Raw genomic sequence first — 24038 nt, 5'->3', positions numbered from 1 at the left:
TATTTTATTTACAAATTTCGGACACAATTTTGGCTTTTATTTTTCACTTTAATCGTCATCTAAATAAAAGAATTGAATCTTAGGTGACTGTAAATGTCCGTCTCAATCGCCTTTGCTTGAAACCTATTTAACCAAGAAAATGTTTTCCAATTGAAATTTCATACAAAAATCAATTTTAGTTTTCAATGAAACTTGATGAGATGAAAACTCAACAGTGAATAGCTTTAGAGTTTCGAACCATTTTCCGAGTCTCTGGACTTTTCATCGCTTATGTTCAAGTGACTAGACGAAATATTGGCCTTAAAATCTTGAAATTCGAAATCTTGCAGAATATTTTTACAGAAAATCGAACCTTCAAAATTGGGTTTTCTGGTCAAAACAGATGTTTAAACCAGCCAAACCAAAATAACCGGAGATGAATGATTTTACTTGCAAATAAGCCAAAGTTTATTTTTTAGACAAAAGTGTTTTCTAATATTTTTATTGTAAGAAAATCTTTATTGTTATTTGTTGATTGTTAGTCATTTAGCTTGATATTATTTTAGGAGTTTGATTCGATTTACAGTTGTTAACCATTTTGTATTTGGAAATTTGTTTTAGGCGGTTTTGAGGGAAACCTTTAAATGGAGCAACAGGGCAGGTCAAAGCTGGTTTTTGAGTTAACATTTGCTTTGACCATTTTGTAGCTTTACTGTAACCCAAACAAAGACCTTATACATATGTGTTTACATTTACAAAAATCATTCATCTTTGATAATTTCTGTTTGAAATGAGTGAAGACAATGACTCGACCGAAACAACTATAAAAGTGAAATTGGGTGATGAAGACTATCATGACATTGTCATTGACTGGACAGATGATAGCTGTGAATATAAACAACAACTTTTGTTTCGAAAGGTAAGACCATTAGATTTTCACTCTAAACATCTCAATTTTCATTTGATATTATTTGCTAATTGAAACAATTATAGCTGGCAGAGTTCACTGGAATACCCAGTAAACACATATTCAACAGTTACATTCACAAAGAGGATTTCCCTTTCTGGTTAGAGAATACGGATTATGAATACAGGTAAGATGATGATTGTTGAAATTCATTGAACTAATACATTTACTGTGATTCAACAGATATGATACAAGTCCCGTTACAAATGAAACTCTCATGACTAACTTTAAAGAAGGCGATTGCTTTGCTATTCGTACGAGAATGTTTATGAACGATGAACGCGATGATCTTTTCTCTATTTCTGTTGATTTGATTTCTTCGAGACATTTCCATCCAACCGAGTGTAGACACTTCTGGTGTCCACATAAGGATACAAGAGGTTTGCTCAATAAGAGGAGAGAAATGATTTTAAACTCTGGTTTACAGGCAAAAATCAAAGCTGCTCTTCCAGAGAGAAGGTATTCTTTCGAAGGCGATGAATGGGTCAAAACTTTAGTCAATTTCAATATCAGACAATATTATGGTTCATGTTGTTCTCGCAATGTAACAATAAATACCAAACACACTCGCGATTATTTACCACACAGAGGATAAGAGATGTCGACTGGATTGTGGTTTAGCTTTTATTTGTAAAATTATTTTCACTGTTTTCCAATCATTTGTATTGATTTAAATTTAATAAATTTGTATTATAAAAGATTCTTATTGGATAATTACTGTTCATCAGATGGAAAGATTTGTGTCCGAAAAGAGTGAATCTCTTGGAAATGTCGAGGCATAATTGATCTTCACTTGCTTTATTGTTAGGTTTAACTGTATTGCTCTGGTTTTTTGGGTTCACTCAACATTTGACTAAATCAATAGAATATTTTCCATTGGTTGAGTTTTTTCAATTGTTATGGTCTTTTTGTAGTTAAAGGTAAATAGTTAATTTTGTTGGAATCGGCAATTTTCCTACCTTTTCATTTTCATCTGAAAATGAAACAACCTTTTTTTACCTCTGCTGTAGCTTTGATCATTGATGTATTGAGGCTTAAACATTGTTTTTACTCGCTCCTTTCAATTTGTTGTCTTGTTGACTTTAGTGAAAACCATTTTAATAATGATTTAACCAAACACAGCTTAAGTTAATATTGTATTTTACTAGATTAAATTAATGTCTAACACAATAATAATTGTTACCTTTCCAGTTGGGCTTTTATTTTCAACTAGAGTTGCTCCTTGTTTTCCAGGTTTACATGGGTTAAGGATGATGTGTTAACCATTGTTTAAAGTTTGCTTTTAATTTTGGTTCTTTCTTCTTCTCTTGTTTACTTTGTGCTTTTCATTTTAATTTGTTTCTGTTCCAACATAATCAAAGGTAAGATGAACAATTAATTTGATTTTTCATTTAAATTTATTCACTCGATTAAACAAATGTATTGGGAAACCCGTGCCTCTTAATAGTTCAACAACATTCAAAACATTGAAAGGATGCAATTAATTTTGTGCTCTTTTAAAATTAGTCAATTTACTATTTTATTAATGTAATTTCCTGGTAAAATTACATTTCCTAAATCAAACATTTGTTGGGTTTGATTGGAAAATTAAGACTAATCTAAATTATAATGATAAATGATAATCTTAAATGAATCTGTTAACTATTTTGTAAATGGCGGTTGTTAGTATCGATGGTTTGTATCGATAGTATTGTCATCTGTTTCAAGCCTGGGAGACACATTTTGTTTAATGAAAGCGGGTAAAATTTAATTGTTCAATTTATCTCTTCTTCTTGACATTAATTATTAATAGTTTGATCATTTTTATAACCTTTCATCATGGATACAAGTAGAATGAACTTTTCTTTAAATTCAAGTCATTACAACTCCATGGTTGCTCAATCTCCTGCCGTTAGATCTTCTCGGAGTCGTTATGCCAATCTTCTGTCAACTAGTCGACAAGCTGACCTCAGTAATATTACCTTTTCATCATCTTTTCGCCAGATTTTATGTAAGTAAACTTGAATTGAGTTTTTCCTTTGCCTAATTTTTTTATAAAGCCTATTGATAACTAATGCATTCTTTCCATTCCTTTTTCCTTTAGCACCAACTTCTCCATTTCTTTTGCCTCAAGAAGATACGCCAGAAATTAGGGAACAAGTATTTCCATGTTACACTTTATTTAAATCGTTTCTAGAATCCAAGAAACGACTCGATGAAGATTTGGATCTATTCACACTTGCTGAAGAATATGAAAAACAGTGTTGTGATCATCTCTCAGTTCTTATGTCACTTAAAACGGGTCAACCCATGGATCCTAAAGATGTGACCACTTTACCACCCAGAATGGAAACCCTTTTACGATCCGAACGCAACTCATGGAGAATCATAAGAGGTCTCTTTGAAGATCGAGTTAAAAGTGCTGGTAAATATTCAACTCTCTTTTTTTCCTTTGATTTCTACTCACTTAATAATGCATTTCATTTTATTTTATAGAAAACTCTCAACTAGAAATGTCCGACGCTGAAGATATGATGGTTGATGCAGCTAATAAAAAAATGAGTGACCAAGAAGTAATTGATGCTTTCTTTGAACGTGACATCAATGCTAGAACCATGCAACTTGTAATTGATTGGCTAGAACGAAATGAACAAGAAGACATGGATTCCGAAAAGTACTGTGATAAAATGGAATTCTATTCCGAAGGACCTCATAGCTGGGAGAATACATTGCATAGTATAAAAAATCGGCAGTTGACTATTACTGACAGTCAACATTGTCTAGAAATGGATCCTGATGCTCCAATCAGAAGTAACCGTCCGCTGCATGATCTTGATAAAGAAGATGAAAATAGGTTATTCAAGCATATTCTTCGTTATCTTAGAGCTGGAAGATTGGATTTTGCCAAAGAAATAGCAGAAAAACTTGGTCATCATTGGTTAGCTGCTGTTTTAGATGGTTGGATTTTATTTGATGATCTCAACTTCAAGGAAGGGCTAACTGAAGATGAAGGTATGCTAGTTGTGCAAGGTAATGCTTGTCGTGATCTTTGGAAATATACTTGCTTCAAATACTCTCAAATGGATAACACCAATCAATCAGTATATGAATCAGCAGTTATTGGTGCTCTTTGTGGTAATTTAAAGCCAGCTTTATCACTTCTTACTCGATGGTCTGATAGACTTTGGTTACTTATTAGAGCCTCTCTCGACTGTCTCATTGAACAAGAACTTCGTCATACCTATTTGCCAAATATTGTCACTGCCCGCGGATCAGGTCCTATTGAAAATTTTAGGAGAAGTTCAGTTGATTTGCCCGATGAATACTGGAGTAATTTAAAAAGTTTTGTCGATATTTTCCGTGAAGCTGATGCTTGCTTTAAAAATGAAAATATTTCTATGGAAGAAAAGTGCCACCAAGCATTGCAGAAAATGATTATCTTAGAGGATATTGAAGGGGCTTTGGAGTTTATGATTGATTGGATTCGAAACAATTCAATTGAGAATGAAATAAGACCCCAAATTTGCCGATTCTTTGCTCATGTTGTTCTGTTTCTCACCGAGTTAAAATTAATCGATACCGACTCTAGACGAGGTTTTGCCATTTCTGTTCTTGAAGAATATATTAAATACTTGATTGATTGGAAAGAGATCGAGTTAGTAGCTCCATATGTATCTCACCTTCCACCAGCATGTCAAGTCACAACTTATTCCAAACTTCTTGAATGTATCACTGATAGAAAAGAACGACAATTAGCTTTGAAAGCAGCTAAAGAAGCATCATTGGATATCCAAAGTATTACGAAAACAGTTGTAGAAACAATTAGAGTTGATCAACATGATATGATAAAGAAAGGAGATTTATCTACCTTGCCTTCAAATGTCGCTGCTGAATCAGAGGATGACAATATAAAAATTGACGCACTTGATTGGCTTTCCATCGATGATGTCAATTATATTGAATTATTACTTCAATCAAATGCACTTCTTCGTCAATTTTCTCTTGCAGGTAAAACAGATTCATCCAAAAAGACTCTGAAAAAACTTCCCGGTAATCTTATTGATGGATCTCTCAAAATGTGGAGAAAGAAAGCGGGACAAAAGAAAAAACCTCCGCCTCGACTTAATAATGCCATTCGTGAACATCTTTGTCATTTAGCATACTCACATGCTATTGAAGCATTCGATGAATGGTTAACTTACTTTACAAATAGTAAACCTGAAGAACCTAATCCACCGACATCCAACAGATTTACAGATAAAGTCGCATATCAACACTCTCTCAAACAATATGAACATGAAGTTGAGCAATGGAAATCAATTTTAGGCTTACAAGCTAGATTGTCGGCTGAGAAAATTTACAATGTTCTCTGTTTTGCTGACGGTGGTTGGATGGTAGACACTAAAGCAGATCCAGAAGAAGATGACTTCCGAAAAGAACAAATGTTTAGCCTTCGTAAATCTAAAATTCCTCAATTAACTTTCTTATTATATACAGTTCTTCATTCATCAAATCGATTACAGGAATGTCTTCAAATTGCTGATGTGATCTCTTCCGAAATATACCAACTTTATAAGGAATTTGACCGAGATCAAATCAAAGCTTTGTTGCACAAATTACGTGAAACCTCTATAGTTCTTCTCGATCAAGGTAAAGACTGTTGTGGTTATTGATAAACAATTAAACGGTTTTCTAAGCTTTTAAGGTGTAAATAAATTTCCTCTTTAAAAAATAATTTTCATCAATCAAAAATGTTTTCATTTTATTGATATTTGATCTTAATTTTCATGAGATTTGTAAGCTTTCGCGCTATAAATAAGTTGATTTGAGATTTCATAAATAAATTAATAAATAAACAAAAAAGTAAATAAGAAATAAATCTATCTGGAGAATGAAAAAAAATGAAAAACAAGAGGTATTTATACATCAGCTCCAGAGGAGAGCAGAGGAATTGCTTTGATTTCTGTTTGCATGCATAAGTATTCACCAAAAATACACATTAATGATGCACTAATGACATTTAATATCCACCAAGACCATGTATTTGGAAAATATCCATTATAAACCCAAGAAACAATTAAATGTACAACATAGCACGTCGCTGAATAGTCTAGACATGGCTTGGCTCTGCCAACAAAATACCATAAGTAGAAAGATCTGAAAAAGAGGAAAAAGCAAAGGTGCGAAGTGTTAGTGTTCACGTGGTTCTGTTAATGTTCACCATTTTAATGTTCAGTTAGAGCCTGTTCAGATACCTTGAAAAAGCACAATCACATGAATTGATAAAAATTCATCTACCAAAGGATTTCATCATTGCAGGCAAAATTGAACATGTTGAAAACAAAAAAAAACAGATTTTGAAAAAACACAAAAAATAAGCGACTTACCCACAAACAGCGTTAATGAGATAACTTAATATGATGAGTATATTATGACCAGATTTAATCGTCATTATTTGATAAGTAAATATGTGAGTTAATGAGGGTGATTCAACGTAAATACAGTCGACAACATAGATCAGGATGGCAAGGGAAGTATAAAATAAAGCTTGGATGGTTAAAATTTGGGAAGTAATAAGTATTGGGTCCCATACTGTTAATCTAAATTTGCCCGTCATTAGGCTTATTAAAAAGGTAGACTTAGGTGATGATAAATCAGGATAATTGAATAGGCTTTGAGTAACATGAAATTTAGATAGAGATATTACTCTTATCTATTACTTTCCATGGCTCAATCTGTTTAAGGGAAATTCAAAAACAAAGAAACTGAATTGAATTCTCAACAACCTTCCGATAGGTGACTCTGAAGATGTAGGAAATTGCCCTTTTTGGTATTTTTTTGAATTTGGCGGTGAAAACGATTGTTACCTCATAGTAACCGGTTACTGTAACAGGGGAAACTAACCACAGTTACTGGCTTAACCAAAAAAGTCGTCTAATCAAAGCACCTTTATTCCCATTGTGTGTGATTTTTGTCTTAATGAGTCATTGTCCTGCTTGTTGATTCAACTGATTAACTAATTTTGTTACTGTTGATCACGTTTGGCAAGTTTATCAACTCATTTTCAATTAAATAATGGCCAATTTCGCCAAGAAACTTGATTTGGATAACCATGTTCTCAATTACAGAGCCCGGCTCAAAAGTGATTTTGAAGTAAGTTGAAAACGTCTTAACTGCCATTGACTATCCTTGCCCTTTTACCCAACTTGCTTCTTGTCCTTTCTAAATTATGTTTTTCTAATTGTTTTGTTTTATTTTTTCTTTCAAACAGCGTAAATTGCGAGCTAAAAATTTTGCTAAACTATACTATTTGAACAAAGAGTACTCCAAAGCGTTAAGGTAAATTCATTGTTATTATGGCGGGAGTTTTGCTTTGAGCCAATCTTTTGAAAAGTGTACCGTTCAAAATTATCTTATTTATTTATCTATCTCGTTTCTTTTTCTCTCCTTACCAGGTATCTTAGTGAATTTATGAGTGTTAAAAATGATTGTCCTGCTGCTTACAAGCTGCAAGGAAAAATTCAGGAAGCATTGAATGAGAGAGATGCTGCTGTGCAATCTTTCATGAAGAGTCTGGAACTTGATCAATCACAATCTGATTTATTTGACAAAATCATGGACCTGATTCCCTATACTAATTTAGAGCCTGATAAAGTAAAACTGTGGACAGAAAAATTGCAAATGGCCAAGAAAGACAGTAGTTTCCTCGATAAAACGAAAATTTGCTCACCATGCTCATCTCCCGGTAACATTACCCTTGATATTCTTAATAACTCAATCAACGAACCCACAACACCAGCCTCATTAAAAAATTTGGCCGATCTTAGTTTGACTGGAAGAAGTGAGTTTTATTATAATTTAATATAATCAATATTGTCATCAAGTGCCATGTGACTAACACTTCCGTTTACTTTAAATGAATATTAGTGAATGTAGTGTTTATCTGCACTATTTTTAAACACGTTTTACGTAAAAATTAACTAACAATTATTTTCTGTTTAGGTGACGACTTAAACTCTACCCCTAGATCTAGTCGATTTATTTCACCTAAGGCACTGTCTCCTTTCGTAAGTACAAAATTTGAATAATGAATCCAATTTTTTAATGATGCATATATTCTTATTATTAATATCCTCTTTTATTGTTTCAGCAGACTGCTAAGGTTAATTTTGAGAAAATAGAAAAAGAATTGATAGTCTTATCTCAAGCCCAAGAAGGTATTGTTGAGAGTGTTGTGAAGCTGCAAGACCAGGTCGCAAAGTCTAACGAAGAAGTTGTTGCGCTTATCAAAGGACTACAGGTAGTGTTTATTCTTTCTATAGCTAATTACGTTTGCCTAATGTCTTCTTGTTTATAATTTAGAAAAATTTCGAAAAGTTTAACCTGTCTGGTCCTGATAATTTATCGAAAGATTTAACTATTATTAAGGTAATTTTAATTTACAATATGCCACTCTAGAGTAATTTACTTAATGCCTATTCTTTTTTATCGTGAACTTTAGGAAACTGTCATCAAGCATACTGAGATGATGGACAAAGTGATGAAATCTCAAGTTAATTTAGAGGATGCCGTCTATGAGTTAACTGAATCTTATGGTGCTGAAACTCAAGGTGATGGCGCTGTTGCTGACAATGATAATGATGATGAAGAAAAATCTATTTCTAATCAACCTGACTATTCCTCATACAATCAACCAACTCGAGAAAATTTCCCTAAAAATCAATACTCAACAGTTCCATCAGATCAATCTGCGAAAGTTGAACCGGTTTTTAATCCAAAATCTGGAGTATTTTCTAGACTCGGTCAGTCACCATCATCTGGTATTTCATGGCCAACTCCTGTGAATCCTTCCTTTCCCAATCCCTATATCCCTATCTCTCCTCCTGCTGCTGAACAAACTCTACCAGCTAATCCATCTACACAAAATACGAGTCTATTTAGTACTCCTTTCCCTTCTTTCGGGTCCAACGTTACTCCTACTTTTGGAGCTTTTCCACCAATTTCCTCACAGTCAATTCCTCAAAGTGCTCAACCATCTCAACCTGGTCAAAGCTCACCCGTTAAACCTGCAGCCGATCCAATTGCTGATATGTGGAAAAGTAACCCTGGAGAACGTTGGGAATGCTCTGGCTGTTATATGCGTCATGCTATGAGCGTTAAAAAGTGCCCTTGTTGTGAAACTTATCAACCCGGTTGTTCATCACCAGTTAAACCATCCCTTTTCAATTTTGGTATACCTCAGCCTGAAAGCAAGCCAAAAGATCAGCCATTTTCTTTTAGTTTACCAGTGAAAAGTTCTGACACGAAAACTGAATACCCCAGTGCTGATGTGTCTGTCAATCAGTCTATTCTCAGTGCTACTGATAGTTCTATCAATTCCAGCATTAGTTCTAATCGATCCGATTTCTCATTTAGTGCTGGATCATCTAGTTTCCCCCAATTTTCGTCGGGTATCAATACTTCTCTATTCAATGTCTCTCCCTTTGGCAATACTACCAATGAAAATGAAGCTAACAGGCAATCAGCAAATAAGCCTTCGATATTTGGTAACATTAAAGCAGAACCTGCTAAAGACGCTCAGAGTAACGTGAAAGTTTTCGGTAATACGAAGGAATTTCCGTCTTTCTCTTTCGGAGGCTTCAATCCTGATGCCATTTCTAGTAACCCCTCGAAATCTAGTACAGCAGCACAAAACGATGAGTTAACTGACTTAGAGATTGTTTATGTTAAAGAACCAAAATCTGATGAAGCAGAAAAAGCTAAAAAGTATCAGTTACCAATCAACTTTTATGATTATATGAATGCTAAACCTTGTCCTGGATGTCGTGGATGTGATGAAGATGCATCATTAGATAAAACTAGCGTGAAAACCGAACCAAAGGCTGAACCAGCTTCTAATCAGGAAGGATCAAGTAAATTTAATAAAATTTTTATACTGAACAGTGATAAAAACAGTTTTTGCATTTCTTTCCAGATCTTTTTGCCGCTGCTATGTCAACTTTTGGAACAGCACAAACGAATTGGGATACAGGAAAAGCAAGCTGGAGTAGTATAACCGCGCCAGTTCCATTATTCTCTAAACCAAATAAAGGTGGCGACGAAGAGGACAACTTTGCAACTGGTGAAGATGGTTAGTTGCTCAAATTTTATTATTTTGATTGAGATTTTTAATTTCATTTATTTATTTCAATATTAGCTGGTGGCTCAGAAAACGCTGTATTCAAACTTCCAACTATTCAAATGCCTGATATCGTGGAAGTAAAAACCGGTGAAGAAGAAGAAGAACCTATGTTTGTATCAAGAGCTAAAGTTTTCCTGTTTAGTGATAAAGAAAAAGAATGGAAAGAAAGAGGTGTTGGAGAGTTCAAATTACTTAAGCATCCAACGAATAGTAAGTTTTATAATTTTATGTAACATATCAATGTATAAAATCCATACGTTTTATGCAATGAATTTATGCATTTTGTGACCTCGATTAACTTCTTTACTTTTTTTATCACAGACACTTATCGAATGCTCTTGAGAAGAGATAAAGTACTAAAAATCGCCTGTAATCAACGAATTACTCCATCAATGAAGCTTGAACCTTTAGACAATTCGGAATCGGCCTTAACCTGGGCTGGTGTCGACTTTTCCGAAGAACCCGAGAAAATGGGCAAATTTGCTATAAAATTCAAGGTTAGTTTTATTTAGTTTAAATAATGATTCAAATATTTATTAAATTGTATAAATATCTTACTTTTTTACAGAATAAGGAATTGAAGAACGATTTCCTGGGTAAATTTGAAAATATCAAGTCACTATTATCTTCTGAAGAGCATTCTTCTGAACCAGCTGAATCAAGTAAAGCAAAGCCAGAGCCAGAACCGGCTTCAAAAAACGATCAGCCTTCAAAGCCAAGCTTATTTGGTTCAACTTATTCCCAAGACTCTAACACGAGTAAGTTGAAATAGTATTTCATTTAGCAAAATAGTTTATTTACATTCAATTTTTTTAGATCTTTTCCAACAAGCCATTGATGAAAATAAAACTGCTAAGAGCACTTGGGAGTCAACTAGCAGTGAATGGGAAATGGTGATGAAGCCACAACCTGTATTCCAAAGAACTGAAACTAATGAAAATGAGATTGAAGGCGGTGAAGATGGTATGTCACTCTGATTTTGTTATTTGAATTGAAATTTATCATCACTTTTTTATTTATTTCATTAGCTGGCGGCTCGGAAAACGCTGTATTCAAACTTCCAACTATTCAAATGCCTGATATTGTGGAAGTAAAAACCGGTGAAGAAGAAGAAGAACCTATGTTTGTATCAAGAGCTAAAGTTTTCCTGTTTAGTGATAAAGAAAAAGAATGGAAAGAAAGAGGTGTTGGAGAATTCAAATTACTTAAGCATCCAACGAATAGTAAGTTTCATAATATTTATCTAACATATTAATTTACAAAAGCATGTTAGATATCCTGTACATTTTGTGACTACGTTAACTTTTCTATTAATAATTTTCTTTTCCTTCAATTATAGACACTTATCGAATGCTCTTAAGAAGAGATAAAGTACTAAAAATCGCCTGTAATCAACGAATTATTCCATCAATGAAGCTTGAACCTTTAGAAAATTCGGAAGCGGCCTTGACCTGGGCTGGTGTCGACTTTTCCGAAGAACCTGAGAAGATGGGCAAATTTTGTATAAAATTCAAGGTTAGTTTTATTTAGCTTAAATTATGATTCGTTCATTTAATTGTATTTATATCTTACTTTTTTTTACAGAACAAGGAATTGAAGAACGAGTTTTTAAATAAAGTTGAAAGTATAAAATCACTATTGTCTTAAGATCAACCTTCAAGATCCACCAGAGGCCAAATTTACGTGTTATCATATTATTCCTTTTTGTTCGCCTCTCTGGCTATTGTAATGATGGTGATTAACCATGATTGTTGCGGCTGTTACAGTTGAACCTCACAATCAAGTCAGCCAAGAACACATTCAATCATTCAAACGTTAGCCCCAGTTTGATAAAATTTAAAAAAGCCTCAGGTTAAATGTACTTTGTCTTTTTTAATCTCATCTTATTCTAAATCATATAAAAATTTCTTACAACTCAACGTTGACTCCAATTATTTTGTTATTATTGTAACAACTTGTTACAATTAATTTGCTGCTTATTTTGCAGGAAAAAAAATGTTGCGGTTATCCTAAGAAACAAGGTAACAGCAACAGAAAAACGTAATTCTCATATTATCCAATCCAATTTAATCCAATTGAATGATTAAAGTCATCAAGTGTGCTTTTACGCAAAGACACAAACTCATGTTTGATTATTGAAATGGCTTACAACTAGAAGAATCTGGAATTCATGAAATGAAAATCGATTTAAATTTGACAGTTTGATTAAAAAAGAGATGAAAAGTCAAACCAAGTTAATGAAATAAATCAATTCCACGAGCTTTCCAATGCAACCATAAACAATTTAAAAAAGGTGTAGGTTGGAGATGAAATCATTGTGTTTGGTTAACACACAAAAATAGAGTCAAAGATGAAGTTTAATGAAATCAGATCAATGGATTGAAATAATCTAATACAGAATGGAATAAAATGAGAAAAAAAGATTAATTGTGCAAGTTAACACAGTTATTAAAGGAAATGATTGCTTCAGACATTCCAATTAATTTTGTCCACACTAGACATGAATAAACAACAATTTCCTAAAATTTGACGTAAATTGACAGAAGAAGTAAAAGATAAATGTTAATGATTATGTCGATGTGAGGTTGATAAAGCATGATTGTTATTTGTAGGGACTTTCTTATTGCCGCTGGCAACTCCGAGTTGAGTTGTAAAAAAAAGTGATGAAAATTTACCATCAAATTGCAAGCACTAAGAATGTTAAAAATGATATTCTTAGCCTTTCATAATAATCTGATTATAGCTTTTCAACATTGAAACAATGTTCATTTCAACGGTTTTTCATTCAAATGATCAGAAGTACATTGATGACGATTACTTGGTTAATTTGCTATTCTCGACTGACTCTATTATTACATGTGAATTGCACTATAATTTGAACGTTTGTTGCTTTTTTATGTATTTTTGCTTTCGTCAGAAAACGGAAGACCCATGAGCATGAATTAAAATTGATTGTTAAAGTGTGCACTTTAATTGATGAAATTGATGAGTACTTCTGAACGTAGAAAGTACTTTGTAGATTTAGGTGAAAATGCCAAAAATGAAGCTTCTCAATTGTTGAAATGATAACAAAGTAATGAAAGGATTTTTCCCTATTCCAGTTTGTCTTTGCTTTTTTTCTTGCCTTTTGTTCAGCCTACTTGTGTAAGCTTAATGATTAATTTGAGACAATTTATCAATTGTTTGCTTAGTTGATTAACACTTCAATTGTGTTGACGCCTTAGAGGCCTCTACACGGGGCCACAAAACAATGGTCAATTGAAAGTCTAAGGGCAAAAGTTGGTTACCTTTGAGTGTTTGATTTGCGCTTTTCATGTTTTCCTTGGGTTCAAACGGAAATATTAAGAGGAAGACTCTTGACAAATTAGACATTAGCAGGGCGATTAAGACAAATGATTAAGATGATGATTAAGATGATAATGATTGAGATGAGTGTGAAGACAGAGTCAGCCTTGATTGTTAACATAACTCGGTGTTTCCTTGTTTAAATTTCATCATAGTGATGAGCTTTGCAATAATTGAACAAAGTAAATCTTACTCACAATGAAAGTCAATCTTAAAAAATGTTTAACAATTTCAGTTAATCAATCTTCCCAACTAATTGTCCAATATAAAATAGAAAAGGTAATTTTTCAAATTTTTCACTTTTCCGCATTTTCAAGGATTAAGTATAACATTGGATCAACTGATTGCCAAAGTAAACAAAGCAAATCATGGGATTGATCTGATTTTAAGGTTGAACACGAGATAATAATTTTGTGTGCTTCTTGCGTGAACAGTCAGTCATACTTGATGGGCAAAAGGTCGACTCTCTGGGTTACACTAAACCATATCAACTGCTATCATCAAGTAAACTCAGTAAACTCTTGACAAGCTTTTGAATCAACCTTAAGAAAATTTTTACTTGAGTTTCTGTTTTAACCAAATGGATCGGATGAATATAGTGAAAGAAGAAAAAGAAAGGTAAATTGAATGATGATGAGGATAAATGATGATAGAGGAAAAGTTGCCCACAAATGATGAAATGCGCGACTTTCATTGGCAAACCTGTAAAAGACACAAAAAGGTAAAAATAATTCGTTCGCCAATTACAGGGTCAAACTAAATTGTTTCAAATTATTAGTCAACCTGATGTGTTACCTTGTTTCTCACCAAATTTGCAATACTTTACATTCTTCAACATCCTTTCTCAGTCCATCACATTCTTGCCTTTCCTTCATCCGCTCATCCTCTCTTCTCCCTCACATCTTCCTCATCTTCACCACTATCTTCATCATCATCTTTATCATCATCTTCATGCTAATCAATCTCATCTCTTTGATGTACTTGACAAACAAACACAAAAAAGAGAGAGATTTCCATCTTTACCTGAGATATTTGATAATGATATTTAACCATTAATTATCATTACGTATTTTCATTTTGGAACCAAACAACAAAAAAAAGTTGCTCAAATTGTTCAGCAAACAAATGGTTCCAATTGACAACTTTTACTTTTCAATCTCATTCAAATGATGAAACAAAAAAAAGACTTTAATTAACTCTCATCACCCAGGAAACTTAGTAAAATATTGTCTCTCTCTCTCTCTCTCAATCTCTCATCTGACTCTCTTCCTCTGGAGTGGAAATAGTAAAGAAATGAAACTCTGAGCAATCAATAATAGAAAATGAAATTCACCAAACTAAACCAATCATTACGTGATTATCATTAAGGCGGACCTTCAACGTTTTAACGGAGTCTCTCAAACCTGTTTATATAAGTAACTTGATCCTCACCAAGTTACACTCATTTACACACACAGTTAACACACTAGTTGATCAAACATTTGCCAAACGATAACATCTTTATTATTAAAACAATCAATCGCTTTAAATCAGTATAAAGTGTCAACTTTAAACTCGCACTTCAAATAGTTTTTTTCATTCACTTTTCATTTCTTAACTTGTGCTAATCAGGTGAAAAGACATTTCCAGTTTTCTCTGTCGCTTTCATTTTCGCACCGAAAACCAACTTTTGCTCAACTCTACCCGTGCTCACCCAACTTCTTATTGAACCACATTAACCAAGATATGGAACTAAATTTCAAGCACAATTTACTGTGCACTTTCGTTTTACTCTCCATCCTTTCATCAGTTTACTCATCAATTGAATCAACAACTTCGGTGAGTTTAGTGTCCGAAAGAGAAGAAAAAAAAATTCTCCAAAAAAAAAAGTTTCTCACATTTTCATTTCGTCATTAGGTTTCCAGTGAAGTAACTTATTGTACTTATTCACAAGCCTGTGGTTGGATCGTCTTTGATCAAGACAAGCCAGCAATGATGATTAAAAACTTGTAAGTAACAAAATGGAAAATGAAAATTTCGAAAATTTAGAAGAAAAAATTTTTCCTAAAACATTGACTTGAAATTGGGCGACAAGAGATTTTATATTAAGATGTTGAAAGCTTATCATTGCATCGACACAAAAAAATATCACGAGACAATTAATTGAACTTGTTACGTTAATCGTCTTCGCAGGAAACATTTTTTCCCTTCACTTTTGGCTCACTTTTGTCACTACTTAACTCCAAGTTGTAACAATCAACAGTAAAAATGCAATTGATAACCAATTTTCCCCTCATTTGATTGACTTTATCGATTTACCTTTTCATTAAGATTAATTTCTTTTCTCTTTTTTTCACTCCTTTCTACCTTCTTTAGCTGCACCTGTTCAGAGGGACATTCGTGTGTTAAAACATACCATGAACCCAGTAATCGAGCCGACATTTACAATTGCCGAAGTTCGATACAAGCTGAAGGTAAAGAACGCTGGCCGACGAATAAGCATATTTCAACGGCGAATCCCAATGGAAAGTATAGCTTTCAACGTTCCTCTGATAATTTATCTAATTAGAGTTACAAATACTTTTCCTCATTTGCTAAATAACATCATCAATCACCAACAATGGAAACTTTTCATTCCCTTTTATTTACCGTTTCATTTTTACTCTCACTTGCCATTTGTTAATGTAATTTTACTTTAAACACCCAAATCTTCATGTAAACTAATCATTAACCAATTAATATATCAAACCCATTATCATCATTATAATTGTTATTATTATTGAATCAGTTGAATACAATGACTTCAGCCAAAGAATAATTTATGTTTCAATAAAAATGGAAGAATCGAACAAAATTTTCTTTTCCTTTTTTTCTGAATAAATTGTGTTGAGACTGCCAATGAATATTGAAACTTCAAGACGAGATTCTGTTGAACTTATTGATCACTCGTTTGACTGAAAAATATTTTGATTGTCAACTTGTTTGGTTGAACGATATCAATTTATAACAATCTGAGCTCTTTTCACAAGAGCTATTAATATTGATAAACAAATGATCAACATGTTTTGTTACAACTTCAAGGTTATACTGTTAATCAAAATGCTCAACTGTAAATGTACGCAAATATGCGGCTCAAGATTTGCCTTTCATTTTGCGCTCGTTTTCATTCTTTACCTCTTTTCGGTTATCAGTTTCATGATGTTAGGTTGATGATCTCAATGAAACCATTGAGTGCAACATTTGCTCATAAATTCACAAGAAATTCAGTTTTCCCTTTTTTCTACTCTTCAAGTTGATTAATGATTGTAAAGTGCTTACGTGCGGCCAGTCTAGCAATTATATGAGTTAACCTTGACCCATCAAGAACATTGAAATTCTTGTCTTTTCGCTTTTCTAATTTCCATTCAAATGTGAAACATTTCAATGTTTGACAAAAGTTTCATTGAGTATTTTTAACAAGTCTTCATGTACCAAAGGGTTGACCCTGTTTTGGGTTATCTTGAATCTTTTTTCACATCATTCTTGGTTTGACTCATTTTATCTCGGTAAAGTGCTGATTCAGATTATTGCAAAATCGGGGAAATTATGTTTTGGGTTTGTAAATCGAAATCTGATCATTTTTTTCCGCTCTTTTCCAATTTTCCATGCTCGGAATTCCTCAAGTGATTAACTTTTTTTTGCCAGATTGGATGCACTCAAAGCTTTGTTAACAAATTGAGTCATGTGCTTTTCCAATATCAAGTGACAAACTTTACGATAAAAGAAAATATTTTCCCTAAAAGTTAAGCTTCTGTTAAAACAAGTTATGGGCAATCAAGAGTTGATCTAGTCTTGCCTTTGTAGCTTGATGGACTCTAATTAATGACCCTATTTACTCAAAGTGAAAACTGAATCAACTTGTTGAAACTTTTATCTGATTAATTGCTTTATTTTCAATTATTGTAACAACAAACTGCAATCGATGGCCTCATCATGTGATGTTTGCTTCATGTGAGGTTGTGTCAAAGTTGATGAAAGATTACAGTTTATTGTAACACTAAATGTTTATTCATCAAACTTGACTGACAGTGCAGTTGATCAAGTCCAGGTTGGTATTGATTGGGTTCACTTGAAGAGGGTCGAGCTGTTGCATTGACGATTTAGTCAAGATAGGGTGAAGTACGGAAAAGTATTGTCGATTCAAACCAATCTCGGCTAACGAGTCACTTCCTATGCCGATTCCAACGTTTATGACTAGGAGTTGAACTGGTGAAACTTTGGAGGCAGATGGTGAATAGATAATGAAAAGAGGGAAAATAAGGAAAAAATTAATCACCAGTAGAAAGTGTTTGCTCAATGAGCAATTGAACAACTCTTTAAGATAAATGCTCAATGCATATTGGGTTCAAATATTAGCGTCATTACTAATGACTCATTAGTATTGTAATCAAAAATGGCTCAACTTTGACTATCTTTTAATCAACGACATTAGATAAATGATGCAAGTTTCTTTCAACTCGTAGTTGAACTCAATGAAAAACGATGGCCAGTGTATTATCATCAGAGATTCTCGAAATAATATTATACTTTAACTTTTTAGACTCGAACTAAAAGTCTAGCTTTATGTTATAATTTGAAATTAAAAATGCATAAATTTGATCGTCATTTGATTAATCAAGCAACTTGTCGTTTTTATTTTCTGAAATACTTCGATAGACTCCATAAAATGACCCTTTTCTGAATATTCTCCATCTTTTATTGAAAAAGTATTTGAGTTTATTTCGATAATGCGATGCAATGTAAGTTAGAAATAAACAGCAGCAAAAAAATCTTGAAAAGACCAATGAGTGTATCAGAAGTTAAATCGAAATAGACTTTAGGTTCAGAGATTCAAAGTCTAGATCTCATTGCTAATGTTCAAATTTTATCACGCATTAGACTTGTTAGTTATAATTTGTAGGTTAACTGAAGAGACAATATTCATGCTTTAGACTTGAGGTCCGATAGTGTTGTTCCTATTCTGATCAATAGATAGATTATAATTGTTTGATGATAACATCTTCGAAAAGTATAAATTACAAATTTTAGATGAGACAGCAAGCTAATTCTGATGAATAGTACAAAAACATTTGGTAGTCCAAGATTCTGCTTAAAAACGCGTTAAACTTGAAACAATTGCTTCAACTAACTGTTAATTGTATGTTAACTTGAATTTGAAATGAATGGCAAGTGACATCTAGTGTCACTCCAGCACACGATTTGATCAGATTCAAATTATCTTTGAAATTGGTTGATTGATAAATCGATTTATCTCTTTATTTTCGCCAAAATGGCCTTACAGTCAACGTACATTGGGTACTCTGAAGGATAAAAAATGCTCGAAATTCACGTTATCAAATACATCTTCACTCAAGTTATGCTCAATCAAATGATTAAACGAAAAGGAAAAGAAGGGAAAAAATGAACATCAAATTATTTGTTTACAATTAATTTGATTAATTAGTTAAATTAATTACAGATGTCTAGAAGTTTATATTTTTGTCTTTTTTTGTTACAGCTCATCATCAATTTTGGCTTGCAAGAGGCTAAGTTAATATCTACATAAGATACAAGGCAAGAAGATCATAAGGAGAAGGTTAAGACTCGTTAGTTTATCAAGTTGTCCTCTTGTTCCATTTATGGTTGGACCCATTTCTCCCATTTACAGATCCATCATAAATCCATTGCATGGGTTTCTGCCATAGAGTCGACACTGGTTGGGTTAGGTTGACGGTTTAGGTTCAAACGTTGTCGGCCATCAACTTGTGATCTAAGCTCATTCGCCTTCCATTGGCAATTAATCGTTCCCGAGTTGTGTTGGAGGAAGAGTTTGATAGAGACTGCTGTAGTTGTAGTGAGGGTTGACCTGGAGATGCTTGGGATTGGGTTGAGGGTGTTGTCGATGTGGGTGAGAGAGAGAGTGGTGAGAGTTGAGACCCTGGTGAGTGTAACGATGATGGCGATAGCGTCATTTCACGAGCCCCTAAACCATCATTATCAAGCCTTTTATTGTTTTGCAAAGCTCAATCCTCTCTTCTCTCTCACAACTTCCTCATCTTCATCATAATCTTGACAACAATCTGACTCTCTTCCTCTGGAGTGGAAATAGTAAAGAAATGAAACTCTGAGCAATCAATAATAGAAAATGAAATTCACCAAACTAAACCAATCATTACGTGATTATCATTAAGGCGGACCTTCAACGTTTTAACGGAGTCTCTCAAACCTGTTTATATAAGTAACTTGATCCTCACCAAGTTACACTCATTTACACACAAAGTTAACACACTAGTTGATCAAACATTTGCCAAACGTGCCAAAATTGTCAACTTTAAACTCGCACTCCAAACAGTAATTCACAATTTTACCCGCTTCTCATTGCACTGCATTCACCAAGATATGGAGCTAAATTTCAAGCACAATTTACTGTGCACTTTCGTTTTACTCTCAATCCTTTCATTAGTTTACTCACCAATCGAATCAACAACTTCGGTGAGTTTAGTGTCCGAAAGAGAAGAAAAAATTCTCCAAAAAAAAAAGTTTCTCACATTCTCATTTCGTCATTAGGTTTCCAGTGAAGTAACTTATTGTACTTATTCACAAGCCTGTGGTTGGATCGTCTTTGATCAAGACAAGCCGGTAATGATGATTAAAAATTTGTAAGTAACAAAAATCGAAAATCAAATGTACGAAAATTTAGAAGAAAATAGAAAATTCCCCTCATTTGATTGACTTCATCGATTTACTTTTCATTGAGATTAATTTCTTTTGATTTTTCGCACTCTTTTTTTTCTCTTTTTGTTCATTTCTTTTTCCACCTTCGCCAGCTGTACCTGTTCAGAGGAAATTCGTGTGTTAACTACTTAACCCCAAGTTGTAACAATCAACAGTAAAAATGCAATTGATAACCAATTTTCCCCTCATTTGATTGACTTTATCGATTTAACTTTTCATTAAGATTAATTTCTTCTCTCTTTTTGTTCATTTCTTTTTCCATCTTCTTTAGCTGCACCTGTTCAGAGGGACATTCGTGTGTTAAAATATACCATGAACGCAGTAATCGAGCCGACATTTACAATTGCCGAAGTTCGATACAAGCTGAAGGTAAAGAACGCTGGCCGACCAATAAATTGAATATTTCAGTGACAAATTCTAATGGCAATATTAGCTCTGGAAACTGATAATACAATATTCTAAGCAGAATTTTCTAATTCTATTCTAATTTAATCATGACATAATCAAGAATAAAGATAATCATATATTTGCATATTCTGAATATATTATTTCTGCCTTTTTACTGCCTCTGATAATCTATCACCAAATATGGAAATTTCTCATTCCCTTTATTTACCGTTTCATTTTACTCTCACTTGCCATTTGTTAATGTAATTTCACTTTAAACACCCAAACCTTCGTGCTCATTCTGTTGAACTTGCTGATCCCTCGATTGAAAAATATTTATCAACAACCTGTTCAGTTGAACGATATCAATTTACATGCACTCTTGTCGCAAAATTTATCAATATTGATAAACAAATGATCAACATGTTTTGTTACAACTTCAAGGTTAGATTTGCCTTTCATTTTGCGCTCGTTTTCATTCTCTACCTCTTTTCGGTTATCGGTTTCGTGATGAAAGGTTGATGATCTCAATGAAACTATTGGTCCCCCCATTGAGTGCACCATTTTCTCATCAATTCACAAGAAATTTAGTTTTTCCTTTTTTTCTACTCTCGACTTTCCATCAACATAATTCATGATTGAGTGTTTTCGTGGGGCCAGTTTACCAATTAGGTGAGTTAAGCTTGGCCCATAACGAACATTTAAATCCTTTTCTCTTCGCTTTTTACTAATTTTGCATGAAATGTGAATCATTCCAATGGTTCTGACTAGGAGTTGAACTGGTGAAACTTTGGAGGCACATGTTGAATAGATAATGAAAAGAGGAAAAATAAGGAAAAATTGATTATCAGTAGAAAATGTTTGCTCAATGAGCAATTGAACAACTCTTCAAGATAAAAGCGTAATGCATAGTGGGTACAAATTGTAGCGTCATTATTATTGTAATCAAAAATGAATTAACTTTACAAACTTTTAATGAGACCAACCACATTAACTCAATGGTGAAAGTTTGTTTAAACTCATAGTTTAGTTGTTGCACTCAACGAAAAACGATGGCCAGTGTATTATCATCAGAGATTCTCGAAATAATACTTTAGCTTATTAGACTCGAACTAAAAGTTTAGCTTTATATAATAATAGTTAATTTGAAGTTAATTTGTAATTAAAAATGCATAAACTTTGGTCGTGCTTTATTCAATCAAGCAACTTGTGGTTTTTATTTTCTGAAATACTTCGATAGACTCCATAAAATGACCCTAGAAACCCTGGAAATAAACAACAGCAAAATGATCTTGAAAAGACCAATGAGTGTATCAGAAGTTAAATCGCAATAGACTTTAGGTTCAGAGCTTCAACGTCTAGATCTCATTACTAATGCTCAAATTTTTATCAGACATGAGACTTAGATATGATTGGAAGTTAACTCAAGAGACAGTATTCATGCTTTAGACTTGAGGTCCGATAGTGTTGTTCCCATTCTGATCAATAGATAGATAATTCCACTTAGCATTGTCACACCAGCTTACAATTTTCTCAATTGAAATTTAATCTGAAATTATCTTTGAAATTGGTTGATTGATAAATCGATTTATCTCTTTATTTTCGCCAAAATGGCCTTACAGTCAACGTACATTGGGTACTCTGAAGGATAAAAAATGCTCGAAATTCACGTTATCAAATACATCTTCACTCAAGTTATGCTCAATCAAATGATTAAACGAAAAGGAAAAGAAGGGAAAAAATGAACATCAAATTATTTGTTTACAATTAATTTGATTAATTAGTTAAATTAATTACAGATGTCTAGAAGTTTATATTTTTGTCTTTTTTTGTTACAGCTCATCATCAATTTTGGCTTGCAAGAGGCTAAGTTAATATCTACATAAGATACAAGGCAAGAAGATCATAAGGAGAAGGTTAAGAAGATGGTCAAGAAAAGGAGAAGAAAAAAAAAAGATTAAGATGAGAATAAAGATGAAGGATGAAAATATGATGAATAATTAGAGGATGAAAAGCATCAATGGATCAGCCAATTAAGTTGACAGTTTAAATCTTCGTCTTAGGTTCCACTTCATTTATTCAAAAGTTAACTTTGGATACTTTCCGTTGAGTTTAGTTGCAAAAAGAAACAGTTTTTTGTCCCAATAAAAGGTTGAAAAGCAAATTGCACTCGTTTAATTTAGTTAATTGCAATCAGGAAAGAAGATGAAAGGTCAAGAGAGTTAAAGAGAAAGAGAGAAAAAGAGATTTCAACAAGTTCGCACATGATGATGTGATAGTTTTGATTTTCAGCTCAAAGTTTCGTTAGTTTATCAAGTTGTCCTCTTGATCCATTCATGGTTAGACAATTTCATGGGTTTCTGCCATGGAGTCGACACTGGTTGGGTTCAAACGTTGTCTGCCATCAACTTGTGATCTAAGCTCATTCGCCTTCCATTGGCAATTAATCGTTCCCGATTTGAGTTGGGTGAAGAGTTTGATAGAGACTGCTGTAGTTGTAGTGAGGGTTGACCTGGAGATGCTTGGGATTGGGTTGAGGGTGTTGTCGATGTTGGCGGTGGTGAGAGTTGAGACCCTGTTGAGTGTAACGATGATGATGATAGCATCCTTTCACGAGCCGATAAACTGGTTAAACTGGGTTCACGTGGACGAACCATGTTCATTGTCGGTCCTTGTGGTCCATTGGTAAGGCTCAAGCCAACTCCACTGCTCGAGTTTAGACCGTTTAGACTTATGTTTGTACCATTGGGCACACTTTTTACATTCTTGACTGACCCATTGTTGATGATTTTGTTGCTGCTACTGATGTGCTTAACCTGGGTTGATGTTACACTCGAGACACTCCCTAGACTGCTATTTAATACGTGATTATTACTATTGTTGTTAACCTTATTTAAACAGTTATTTGTATTATTATTATGACTTGTATTGTTAACATTGTTATTAGTATTGTTGTTATTGTTATTATTATTGTTATTGTTGTTGTTATTGGTGAGTGTAATCTTGTTGTTTGTACCATTGGAATTGGAATTGGCCTTGGAACAGACAATCAATTTGGAACCATTTTCTGTTCGATCAAAAATGTCACCTCCAGCATCTTGGTCCGACTTGCAGCGAGAGAGCACATTTTTGACCGTTAAACTTGTTGTACTTGTTATTTGAGGTGAAACCAGGGAGACTGTGTCTTCAGCACCAACATGAAGTCGAGTCGGGGTCGGTGAAAGGCTACCCGATCCACATGAACCACAAGAGCTATCACTAAGATCACGGGTTGGTCGACGGCTCATTCGAGGGGACAATTGATTGGTTCCTCGACGACCCAACAAGTGAACTTGTAAATGATCACAGATCCTTTTGAAACGACGAACTGGACCTGCAAAAAGCAATAACAAAAAAAGTCAAATCAATAATTAAAAATTGTTTTTCTTTAAACCAATGAACTTGAAATATTGACAGAAAACCCAACTC

The 24038-nt window shown here is 33.6% G+C and overlaps 7 protein-coding genes across 8 annotated transcripts in view; 5 read left to right on the top strand and 2 right to left on the bottom strand.

The window, feature by feature from the left end:
* The first annotated feature begins 501 nt into the window (after nt 1-501).
* Nucleotides 502-1646, top strand: LOC107365944 (uncharacterized). Its single transcript, XM_015933523.3, has 3 exons — nt 502-898; nt 973-1073; nt 1130-1646. Exons 1-3 carry the CDS (start codon nt 770-772, stop codon nt 1539-1541), a joined length of 642 nt encoding a protein of 213 aa, XP_015789009.1. The 5' UTR covers nt 502-769; the 3' UTR covers nt 1542-1646.
* Nucleotides 1647-2674: 1028 nt separating this feature from the next.
* Nucleotides 2675-5660, top strand: Nup107 (nuclear pore complex protein Nup107). Its single transcript, XM_015933522.3, has 3 exons — nt 2675-2936; nt 3030-3350; nt 3422-5660. The coding sequence occupies exons 1-3, from the start codon at nt 2765-2767 to the stop codon at nt 5596-5598; spliced, it is 2670 nt and encodes an 889-aa protein (XP_015789008.1). The 5' UTR covers nt 2675-2764; the 3' UTR covers nt 5599-5660.
* Sys1 (Sys1 golgi trafficking protein) lies at nt 5661-6656 on the bottom strand. Its single transcript, XM_015933524.2, has 2 exons — nt 6313-6656; nt 5661-6082 (listed from the first exon to the last, which is right to left on the bottom strand). The coding sequence occupies exons 1-2, from the start codon at nt 6540-6542 to the stop codon at nt 5845-5847; spliced, it is 468 nt and encodes a 155-aa protein (XP_015789010.1). The 5' UTR covers nt 6543-6656; the 3' UTR covers nt 5661-5844.
* Nucleotides 6657-6844: 188 nt separating this feature from the next.
* Nup358 (nucleoporin 358) lies at nt 6845-12025 on the top strand. 2 transcript variants are annotated; one of them, XM_015933507.3, is made up of 15 exons: nt 6845-7078; nt 7197-7264; nt 7381-7766; nt 7928-7992; nt 8079-8225; nt 8288-8353; nt 8427-9837; nt 9900-10055; nt 10122-10316; nt 10428-10603; nt 10675-10864; nt 10923-11069; nt 11135-11329; nt 11446-11621; nt 11691-12025. In XM_015933507.3, exons 1-15 carry the CDS (start codon nt 7001-7003, stop codon nt 11751-11753), a joined length of 3519 nt encoding a protein of 1172 aa, XP_015788993.2. In that variant the 5' UTR covers nt 6845-7000; the 3' UTR covers nt 11754-12025. The 2 variants fall into 2 exon arrangements, with proteins under 2 accessions (XP_015788993.2, XP_015788992.2); XM_015933506.3 differs by having other exon boundaries at nt 8076-8225.
* Nucleotides 12026-14899: 2874 nt separating this feature from the next.
* LOC107365744 (uncharacterized) lies at nt 14900-16284 on the top strand. Its single transcript, XM_015933300.3, has 3 exons — nt 14900-15269; nt 15348-15439; nt 15807-16284. The coding sequence occupies exons 1-3, from the start codon at nt 15177-15179 to the stop codon at nt 15997-15999; spliced, it is 378 nt and encodes a 125-aa protein (XP_015788786.1). The 5' UTR covers nt 14900-15176; the 3' UTR covers nt 16000-16284.
* A 3287-nt stretch (nt 16285-19571) lies between these two features.
* Nucleotides 19572-20671, top strand: LOC112539249 (uncharacterized). The gene is made up of 3 exons (XM_025161615.2): nt 19572-19940; nt 20016-20107; nt 20455-20671. Exons 1-3 carry the CDS (start codon nt 19848-19850, stop codon nt 20627-20629), a joined length of 360 nt encoding a protein of 119 aa, XP_025017383.1. The 5' UTR covers nt 19572-19847; the 3' UTR covers nt 20630-20671.
* A 1470-nt stretch (nt 20672-22141) lies between these two features.
* sff (BRSK family serine/threonine-protein kinase sugar-free frosting) overlaps nt 22142-24038 on the bottom strand; it is a 41746-nt gene continuing 39849 nt past the window's right edge. Inside the window, exon 16 of the mRNA XM_015933508.3 lies at nt 22142-23943. Within this exon, the coding sequence (XP_015788994.1) occupies nt 22958-23943 (986 nt within the window). The 3' untranslated portion in view covers nt 22142-22957. The remainder of the gene's footprint in view (nt 23944-24038) is intronic.

The sequence above is a fragment of the Tetranychus urticae genome, chromosome 3 (assembly GCF_039701765.1).
Source record: "Tetranychus urticae isolate SD_2017Ah chromosome 3, NJAU_TeUrti_SD_1.0, whole genome shotgun sequence".
NCBI lineage: Eukaryota > Metazoa > Arthropoda > Arachnida > Trombidiformes > Tetranychidae > Tetranychus > Tetranychus urticae.
Note: the sequence above shows the minus strand (reverse complement) of the source record. Positions and strands in the feature narration are given on the sequence as shown.